We start from the raw sequence: 11,054 nt of genomic DNA on the forward strand, positions 1-11,054 counted from the left end.
TTGGTATTGGTGTTGGACAGCAATGAAGCACTAGGAGACATGCGATTTGGTTTGGTTTGGTTAAGGTAAGATTGCTTGCTTTGATATAGGTTGGAAGGAAAAGTAGCAATTATCAGAGGGGGTGCGCGAAGGAATCGGCGAAGCTGTTATTCGACTTTTTGCGAAACATGGTGCAAAAGTTATAATAGCCGACATCGATGACACTGCAGGCGAGAAACTCTCCGCCTCTTTGGCTCCTGCTGCGACATACGTGCGTTGCCATGTGAGCGGAGGAGGAGGATGTGTCCAAGCTATTCAACGTAACAGTTGCCAAATATGGGAAACTGAATATGAAAGGAGTTGGGCTTGGAATGAAACATGCAGCACGAGTGTGCAAGTGTTGTGAGTGTTCTGGCAGGATGTGGGCCTCACACATACACAACATCTAAGCATGCCATCATTGATTTAACAAAGAATGGTGCATGTAAACTAGGAAAGTATGGGATTAGGGTAATTCGATCTCTCCTTTTAGACTTGCAACATCCATGTTGTTTAATGCTTGGAAAGAATCCAATGCAGAAAATACAGATATATTGGAGGACGCTACCAAATAGTGAAAGCAGCCAAATAGCGAAAGCAGAAAATGGAAGAGCTAGTTAGAAGCCTGGTAACTCTTCGGGCCGAAGCCATAGCAGAAGCAGCCTTGTATCTTGCCAGCGATGAGTCACAGTAAGTCAGTGACCATAATTTAGTTTTGGATGGAGGTGCTACAAAATGTAAATTTTTATTTACATTTTGTAGCACCTCCATCCAAAGCTAGATTATGGTCACTGACGTACTGTGACTCATTGCTGGCAAGATAGAAGGCTGCTTCTGCTATGGCTTCGGCCCGAAGAGTTACCAGGCTTCTAACTAGCTCTTCCAGTTTCTACTTTCGCTATTTGGTAGCCTAACCCCCTTTGACAGGGGACTATACCAATTCCAATCATGTTGTACCATCCATCATCTCTCATCTCAATGTGCATTTGGAGATATTCCTCCTCCAAATCATTGAAAATTTATCTATTCCCTATGATATGGAACGAGGCACTATTGTCCAAGTACCACACGATCCCCATCACTGTGTTGGACTTGCATGCAATGAGAGTAAAGTCAAGCTCGAACTATGAACCCGAATCTTCACCTACTGCTCCTCCCGAGGTATTCTTACTTATCTTCTTGTGTGGACACTTTGTTGCATAGTTGTTGAATTCATGATAGTGAAAGCACTTGATTCTAGACAAGTATTTCTTCTTTCCCTCTTGACTAGATTTTTCTTTGGATTGGGATTTCTTCCTTTTCCCTTTCCTTTCCTTTCCATCCAAGGCACAACGTTCTTCATCCTCTCCCTTAGATGAAGTCCCATCTCTGGTATTCCACCTTATTTCCTCCTGTACTAAATCGGACCATAGGTGTTCCCAATTTGGTAGTTTCTCCCTCTCATTCACCAAATCTCGGTAGTTATTCCAGCTCTTGGGAGGGCCTAAAAGGGCTAGGCTTACCAAATCATCTTCTACAATTGTAACACCAACTTGACCAAGTTCATCACGAAAATGTGTGAACCTGCTCAGGTACTGTGAAATAGTATCATTCTTCTGCATCTTGATATTTTGAAGTTTTTCCTTGAGCGCCAGCTTTATGTGATCACTACTATTCTGGGACAAATCTTCTAATGCTTGCCACATTACATACATAGTATCTTTCCCATGAATATTTGAGACAATGTGGTCTTGTACTCCCTCCAATATGATTCTCCTCACCTTGGCTACACACTTCTTCCATTTTGCTAGAACTTGAGCATCAATTGTTGTTGATTTCATAATATCATTATTGATTAATTCCTTCAATCCATTATATTCCAACATTGCCTCCATGTGGTCCTTCCAAGAAACATAATTCAAGCTTCCCTTAAGGGCATACTCGAGTCTTAGACCATAGAAAGTCATCCTTCTTGCTCTAAAGAATTGAACCTACAAATCCAATCATCCCGCAATAACAACTTTGAAATCTCTGCTATATTATGAATCATTCTCTCATACCATGTAGAAATTAATGTGTATATTTGAAATTACTCATGAAATTTACTAAATCACAAGACTCGAAGCTACTCAACTGATCCGCGGAAGTTAATTCACCATTTAGAACAAAAATCATAAGCATGCAAAAGGAAACATCACACATGCACATAGATTTATCTAAAGGGAAGAAACTGCTCAAAACTCCTTCCTATATGTATTGCATTAATCAGAGAATAGGGATGAAATACATATGCTTGCTTAATCGTGAGCACACCCTGCAAGTGTATAATCTATCATCTTTCTTATATAGGAGACACTCATGGGAGTAGACAAGGGATGAAATGGCTAAAGTTTGGATTTGGTTTCGACCCATATTTCTAGATATCTTATTGTAAAGCTTGTTCAAGAAGAATTTCTTCTAGAAGAAGAGTTGTTGGGTTTTCTCCCAAGTTTGGGTTTTCTGAGGAAATTTTTGGTGTCTCTATTGTGCATGGATCTTTATTTATGATCTTTATTGTTTCTAATGTTTTCACTGCTTTATTGTTGAAAATTTTTGGGTGTAATTACTTAATAATATATGTGGTACAAGATAAAGTTAATAAAAGTGGAAATTACAGAAATAAAGTTAATAATTTGAGGTAATAGTTTCAAGTGAAATGTTGTGAGGTATTTCACTTAGAAGATGAGGGTTGAATAACTAGTAATGTTTGTAATAAGGTAAGAAGTCATAGATTTATAACATACAAAAATCATAAGATATACATATGAGGGAAAAGCATAGGATATACAATAATCATAAGATATGTATATTAGGGAAAAGAGTGAAATACACTTCTTCTAACCCATTGCCTAATATTGATGTCACTTACACTACGACTATATTGTAAAATTGTTAACTCAGTTGGTCCTTAATATTTTACAATATTGTAATAGTGTTAACTAAGTTGTTCCTTCATACTTTATGGAAGCAGATTATTAATCCAACCAAATGCATGTCACTTAAAACACATAAACAAACAGACGCATATGACTTGAAACAAACAGTTGCATGTAAAAAAAGGGGAAAAAAAGCACAAAATAGCCATTAAAATATGATTCGGCTTGAAACATATTGAAAATAAATTATTTGAAAACAAAAAAACAAAGCATGAAAAGCATAAAATTAGGATGTACTTACGAGTCCTTTGTACCTGTTTTTTTGTAAGATGCTCAGATGACTCCTCTATATATTTTTTTTTTTTTTGCTTCTCCCTTTATGCAAAATCCTTGGATGGCTCCTTTATATTTTTGTTTTTTTATGGATGTTTGGATTACATCATAGACTTCAACCTCTATATTTTTAATTTTCACAATTTTCTACAACTCTACTTTATAACAAGTTTTACAGCTTTCTGCATGATGTTAAATGATTGATCGATTTTGTAGCTCTTTGCAAGATGTTAGATGACTAATGGATTGTACAATTGCATATCCGGTTCTTCATGCCAAAGTTCGATAACATGAATCCCAAATTCCCCCCTATGCAGTGGAGGGGATAAATTAAATGTTCAAGGTGTGTTATCCTATCACTATTGAACTGTGACTTGTGCCTGAGGTAAAGCGGCACTTATACTGTCCCACTTTCTGAAAATGTAAATATTGTTACAAATCAGCAATGGAATTTGATCATCAATGTTCTGAAATGAATAGGGTACAATTTTTTAATTAAATTTTGATATTCACTCTCAAGCTTGAAGTAAAATGTTGTCTACACTTTGCGAATTTATGACAGCATAAATCCAAGTGAATTCAAGTTTTTTTAATTAATTTTTTTAGCGAGCATAAATCTGATTGAAAATCAACAAATTCAGTGTTCTTAGTTTTATATTAAATTTTGATATGAAACAAGTTCAGTGACCATTGTATTTTTTATTAAGGAGAACCTATATGAAGAAATTGTAGTCTCAAATAAATATGTGATTTTGCTATGATTTTATTTCTAAATCTTATAAAACACAGAACACATATTTTGTTCTTCATTATTACTTTTGAATAAACATTGACACGTAATGAATGTATGACATGTAGGAATTTATCACATGTTACTTGGAATATATATATATATATATATATATATATATATATATATATATATATATATATATTCCAAGTAACATGTGATAAATTCCTACATGTCATATATATATATATATATATATATATATATATATATATATATATATAGTTAGTTAGTTAGTTAGTTAGTTAGAGCAGATTTGAATTTTGAATGCCATGATTTACATAATATTTTATAATGCAACGATAGCCAATTAAGCTAGCTCTTTAGTTTGTTTTTTTTAATATTTTTAGAATAAAAAATTATTTTTTTACCTATCATGTCTAATCATAGATAATTATTCTTTTCAAGTGTTTTAATCAATTAGAAAATTGAAATTTCATTTCTAAAAGACAAAAATAATAACTATTCAATTCACAATATTTTTTTAATTATTGCATTTTATAGAACATTATATTAAAATATAGAAAATTCAACAAATTTTAAAATTCAACTACATTTATTTAAAATATTGCTTGGAAATCAATTTCTATGCATCCTTGTTATGACAAGGACTAATAATTATACATCATGAAATGTTTATATATTTATATTAATTAACGGGTATAACTTTCTCTTTATTATTAGAAATTTGTTCCATTTTTAGAGATCGTAACATTTTGTTGCTAAAATAACATTTTTGAATGTTATAATGAATTCAATACCCAAAAAATATTTCGAAAAATAATTTGAATACTAAAGTGTACATATTCAACAACTTTAAAATACAATTATTTATAATTTCTCATTTTTTAGTCAAAAATAAAAAATAAAAATAAAAATATGTAAACAAGGTAATTGTACCCCTGTGAACCTAAGTACTAAATATGTTACATGAGATTGTAATGTTACATTACTTAAAATGCATTTTTGAATTTAAAAATGAATTGCATTTTTTAATATAAAAATAAATTATAATTAAGTAAATTCGACAAAAAAAAAAAAATATTATTTTGGGTATTTTTTGCCAGTAAGATTTAGTATTGGGTACTTGATATTAGTAACGTATAATATTAAAACGGTATCTTGTGTATAGTTAAAGCACTTAAAAAATTCGAAGATTCTCCATTACCCTATGCTAAAATTGATCTGGCCAAGGTGTTCGCTAAATTAACTATTTGAAAAAAAAAATAATACATTTATTATTAAACAAACTTTTACCGATTTGAAATTTTCTTTTAATATAATGAGCATGATTTATATGCTTTCCTTTATAATTATTTTTTCCCACATCATTTTATTTACTAACAAAACTTTTTTAAAAAGCAATGAAGTTATACTTACTCAACTACTTAATATTAAAATTTTCAAACTTTATCACCTGAATTCAATAATAGGATTTGGAAGTAAAGATAAACCCAAAAGGCAGAAAGGTCCTTAACCGACACCACGGTATACGCTATTAAATATGTATTTAGCGAAATTTGAAAGTGCGTATTCCATTTATTTCTCATATGGTTTATTATTCATGGAAATTTCCTCCTTGCTGGTAGTGTTTGACAACGTATCAGCTTTTTCAAAGGCTACCTAATATCTTTTAGAGATACCTTGTCAACCTTGAACAGCGCAGCCTTGTATTTCAATTTAAAAGCGGTATCCGCTTTCTTCCACTCGACTTCCCATTCCGGTTTGTATTTCTGGCAGTTATCGCGACAAAGAATATCATAATTAACAAAATTCAAAGATTGAGCAATGCGTAAAAGTTGTAGCTTAAAGCAGGATTCTGTGTCAGCACTTCCTTCATGCGCTTTGATTAAACTAGAGCTTAAATTTCGACTATTTTCTTGGACTATCATAACTCATCTGCTTAAACATGATTAAACAGTAAATAAGCAGCTGCGACTTTTTTATATTCCATTATAACTCGCAACTATATATATATGGTCATCGGATACTTGCCAAGTATTGTCCGACTTGATCCCTAAGTTAGGATATTTGAGTAGCAATTGCTTGAGCGTCTTTTTTTATGAAAAAGTTACTTGGAATTGAGTAAGTCTAATTAGGGTTTGTAAAATTTTATATTTAATAAGTTATTATTAAATATAATAACTTATATTTATTAAGGGAGTTGTTTATGGAGGCGGAGGAATTGCCCAGATACTAAAAGTGGTCAGAATTTTGTTACAAAAAATCTTATAGAGGTAGTGTTTGAATCATGTTTTTGATGGTAGAAATGGATTCAGCACCATCAAAAACCTCTAGGGCACCTAAAATTATGAAGTTTGACAACTTTTATTTGGATTCACAAAAATCCCGATTAGTTCAAAATATGACCGGAATTTCCATAACTTTCAAGGCAAAAAAGCATAATAGTTAGACTGTGGCTTTATTAAGTGTGTCAACTTGGCACCGTTATGGCTGGAATTTCCATAACTTTCAGAGCAAAAAAACGTTATAGTTAGACTACCCCTTTATTAAGTGCGTCAACTTGGCACCATTGTGAGTACTGAAAAAAGTGGAATCATTGGGAGCAACTCTTAACAAGGCCTTATTAAGTGCATCACCTTGGCACCCCCGTGAGTATTGAAAAACCAGAACCATTAGGAGCAACTCTTAACAAGGGAGTCGGACGCAGAGGAATTGCCTGCACTGTCAAAAGTGGCCAGAATGCAAGCCGAAAAATTTCAAAAAATCTTGTAGAGGCAGTGTTTGAGTCATGTTTTTAATAGTGGAAATCGATTGAGCACCATCAAAAACATCGAGGACACCTAAAATTTTGAAGTTTAACCACTGTAACCTAGATTTACAAAATTCCTTCCCTCATTATCTTGAAACATGGCCGCAATTTCCATAACTTTCAAGGCAAAAAAACACTCTTTAGACTACGCCCTTAACAAGAGGCTTCAAAGTTTTTAAGAAAGTTATTTTTGAAAACGTATTCAAGGCATGACATGATTGTCCATGTTCTATGATAGATTGACATTTTGAACCATTCTGTTTGAAAATAATTGATTCGAGAAAAATAAAGTTTATAGCTTATTATTAGCCATCTAGCTGTCTAAAAATATCCATAAAATAGTTTAGAAATTTCGGTAAGATTATGAAAATTTATTGCAGAAATTTTTGAATTTTTTAGTTATAGTTGTTAAACTTCAAAATTTTGAGTACTTAGAAATTTTTGATAATGTTAAATTTATTTCCACCATAAAAAATTTAAACACTCCAACTACTTAATTTTTTTAAATATTTTTTACAAATTCCAACCTAAACACTGAAATCCGCCGTATTTTGTTGCATCGTTAGATTAGTCCCCATTACTTGAAGTTTACGGCTCATTATTACACTCGGCTCTCATTGAAATGAATATTTGCCATATCGTTAATGGCTCACTATTAACTGCGTGACAATCTTGTGGAAAGATAATATAGAATATTTAAATGATTTTAGATTAAAAGAAAAAAATAGCCAAGAGTCATCGGAAATTAAAAAAAGCGAAAGGTTTTTTTTGGTGGGAGATATTTATAAAGGGATACTTCATTATTAAAAAAAAATAGCCAAGAGTCATCGGAAATTAAAAAAGCGAAAGGTTTTTTTTGGTGGGAGATATTTATAAAGGGATACTTCATTATTAATAGGAGTTCATAAAGGTTTTAAAAAGTTTTTGAAAATAAAATTCCGGGGATGAGTGCTGTTTTAAATGTTATTCCTATTTGCAGATAAAAGTATTTTTTAATGTTTATGGTATTTTAATGGTTTGTTACAAAGAATAAGTTAGTAATTATTTTTTAACGTGTTTTGGGAGATTTTATTAGAAAGTGAGTCTAAGGTTCTGCAAAAGTTTATTTGTTTCTAAATTTTGGTGATTTTTCAAAAGTGGGATGATGTTTTGGGTTGGGAAAATTTATTTGTGTATCTGAATCTAGTGAAGATTGTGCTTAAGAGGTGTATATTAAAAATCATATATATTTTTTAATGTGATATGGAGAGAAGCGTCATGTAATAAGGAAAACAATCATAAGATAGAACAAAACAATAATCATGGGTCGAAAAAGACGGCTCAAATAGATCAACAAAATGAATAAAAAAGAAGAGGCAAATATCGTTTTCATGTTTATATAGGTTCAGGTTGACGCTGAGGAACCAAGAAGTCTAACAGAAGACAAAAAAGAAATGGAAGTTGATTGGTGTAGCATGGATTTGCAACCACATCCTAGGTTTATTAGTAAAAATTTTGATTTTTGAGTTGTCAAAATGTAAACTTTTCTTCGAGGTCTAATAACCCATATGATGAGTTATGTGATGCTTTAGTATGGATTTTATGAAACAAACATTGGATGAGAAGTTTTTGTGCAAGTAGTAAAAGCTACATCTTCCCAAGCATGGAAGATCGTGGAAAAAGAAATTGGTACAAAGGAAATTGGCATGCAACAACAAATCGCGTCAATATCTATTGAAGAATCAATAGAGAAGTCAGCTACAAATCTGAGAGTAGATGAAAGGCTCTAGGAGGACAACATAGCTTGGAGAATTCCACTCGAAAGTGGATGATGGTTTGGAAGACTATAAAAGTGAAACCCATATACAAACATGCACATGGATGAAGAAGATGTAGCAAACATTGCAAAGAGAGAAGCTGAAGCCTCTGTGTATGAAGCAGAGTAAGAGCATATAAATGTTCATGAACTCCACTATAATGTGGATGATGAAGATGTTGGTGAATCCCTGTGATGAAACACACGTGGATGATGATTGTAAAGTGAGATGTGAATTCGTGAATCTAGTTGCAGTTGATGAATTTGGTGAAGTTGAAAATGTTAATGAGCACATGCATGCTCAAATATCCCACCGTAGGGTGGATGAACATTATGATAATGACACTTTTGGTATACTTTTTGAAACATGGACTTGTCGTGGAAATATGGAAAGTGTCTTTTTTGATGAAGAATTGAAGGTTGAAGCTGCCAATGTAGCAACAAGTTATGAACTAGTTAGAATTGCTCATGAAGCAGTATGTGATCTTGTAGCAGTTGATAATGAAGAAGAGGATAAAGTGATTCAAGATTTTTTTATGAAAATGTTTTTAACATTGTTTTTTAATATGAAAGTGTTCAAAATAACATGAGAGATGAAGTTGAAAATAAAGTTATTGATAAGTTTGATGCATATTTGAGGCTCATTGAAGAATGGATTGAGAAGTCAATTGAACAATTAATGAGAGTCTTAATGCAACAACCGCAATAAAATAATTAAATGAAATGGTGAATGAGAAAAATGAAAGTGATTATGTTTTTACATGTAAACCTAATGATGATCTTGAGTGTGTAGATTATACGAAAAGTGCAACTGTCTTTGATGATGAAAGTGAAGAGGAAGACATGAAAATTTGTAGCTAAGAAGAAGAAAATGTTGAAGAAATATTTCAATTTTGGAGTTTTGAAAAAAATTAAATTTTACTATGAGTTAGGTGTATGATAATGATAAATTAAATTTTCGCTATTACCTTTGATGATAGCATGCATAAACGACAACAGATTATGATTAGTGAAAGAATTGTTGAAGGCGAAGCTGTAGACGACAAGCTCATATTTCTTTCAAAACAAATACAAGAGGAGTCAAAGAAAAATTGCAGCATCAACAATTAAAGAAATATGGAACTTAATGCAAGAAAGCCCAACAAAGAATGAACTAATTTCATAGAGTTTAGAAAAAATGAAAAGAAAAATCAACATTGTAAAAGTTTTCTGAGTCACTGTAAGCCTTGGTGAGACTTAGACTAACAAACATGTTTAAGTCATGTTGAGTCATATAGTCATAATTAAGGGTAAGTACTCCCACATGCAATGTAGTAAATGTTAAAAATGTGAATTAATTTAAGTCCTGATGGGTTTCATACACGAATCCTTGTGCTAAGTGGCTGCTTGGTGTTGGTGTTGGACAGCACTAGAAGAACTAGGAGACATGCGATTATACAGAATGTTTAGTTTGGTTAAGGTAAGATTGTTTGCTTTGACATAGGTTGGAAGGAAAAGTAGCAATTATTAGAGTGGGTGTGGAAGGAATGGGCGAAGCTGCCATTCGTATTTTTGCAAAACATGGTGCAAAAGTTATAATAGCCGACATCGATGACACTGCAGGCGAGAAACTCTCCGCCTCTTTGGCTCCTGCTGCGACATACGTGCGTTGCCATGTGAAAGGAGTTGGACTTGGAATGAAACATGCAGCACGAGTGTGCAAGTGTTGTGAGTGTTCTGGGAGGATGTGGGCTTCATGCATACACGACATCTAAGCATTCCATCATTGATTTAACAAAGAATGGTGCATGTAAACTAGGAAAATAGGGGATTAGGGTAATTCGATCTCTCCTTTTAGACTTGCAACATCCATGTTGTTAAATGCTTGGAAAGAATCCAATGCAGAAAATACTGATATATTGGAGGAGGCTACCAAATAGCGAAAGCAGAAAGTGGAAGAGTTAGGTAGAAGCCTGGTAACTCTTCGCGCCGAAGACATGGCAGAAGCAGCCTTGTATCTTGCCAGCGATGAGTCACAGTATGTCAGTGACCATAATTTAGTTTTGAATGGAGGTGTTACAAATGTAAATAACTATATTCGTGTGTGATTTGTTTCCAAACAATCTGCAGCCTCGTTTCACGAATTTTGTTTTCACAAATATTGACTAATGGAAGGACTCTGGACCGTACAAGGAATCGTACTGATTGAGTTTCTACACCATAATTACTTTATATGGAAGTTGCTCGAAAGTGCTTATTAATTCAAAGGAAAATTCAAAGGAAAATTGACCGAAAAGAACCTTATCTTCCTTTCTTTACTAACTGAATTTTAAATATCATGCAAAGTTTTGCTGTATGCCTTTGATCATAACTGAAGAAGATTTCCTCATGGGAAAAATCTTAACGCTTCTTTCTATGGCGAACAGGAGCCGCATTCAAAAACCAATAAAAATTACAAATGTGCTTTGGAAT

At 32.8% G+C, this 11,054-nt stretch overlaps 1 protein-coding gene across 1 annotated transcript; it reads left to right on the forward strand.

Annotated features, from left to right (window-relative positions):
- The first annotated feature begins 622 nt into the window (after positions 1–622).
- On the forward strand, positions 623–10,690 carry LOC149160797 (short-chain dehydrogenase reductase 2a-like). Its single transcript, XM_089434710.1, has 3 exons — positions 623–708; positions 10,087–10,297; positions 10,523–10,690. The coding sequence occupies exons 1-3, from the start codon at positions 623–625 to the stop codon at positions 10,688–10,690; spliced, it is 465 nt and encodes a 154-aa protein (XP_089290836.1).
- The last annotated feature ends 364 nt before the right edge of the window (positions 10,691–11,054 follow it).

The sequence above is a fragment of the Pinus tabuliformis genome, chromosome 5_2 (assembly GCF_031772625.1).
Source record: "Pinus tabuliformis cultivar Carrire ecotype Pingquan chromosome 5_2, CPIR1, whole genome shotgun sequence".
In the NCBI taxonomy this organism is placed as follows: domain Eukaryota; kingdom Viridiplantae; phylum Streptophyta; class Pinopsida; order Pinales; family Pinaceae; genus Pinus; species Pinus tabuliformis.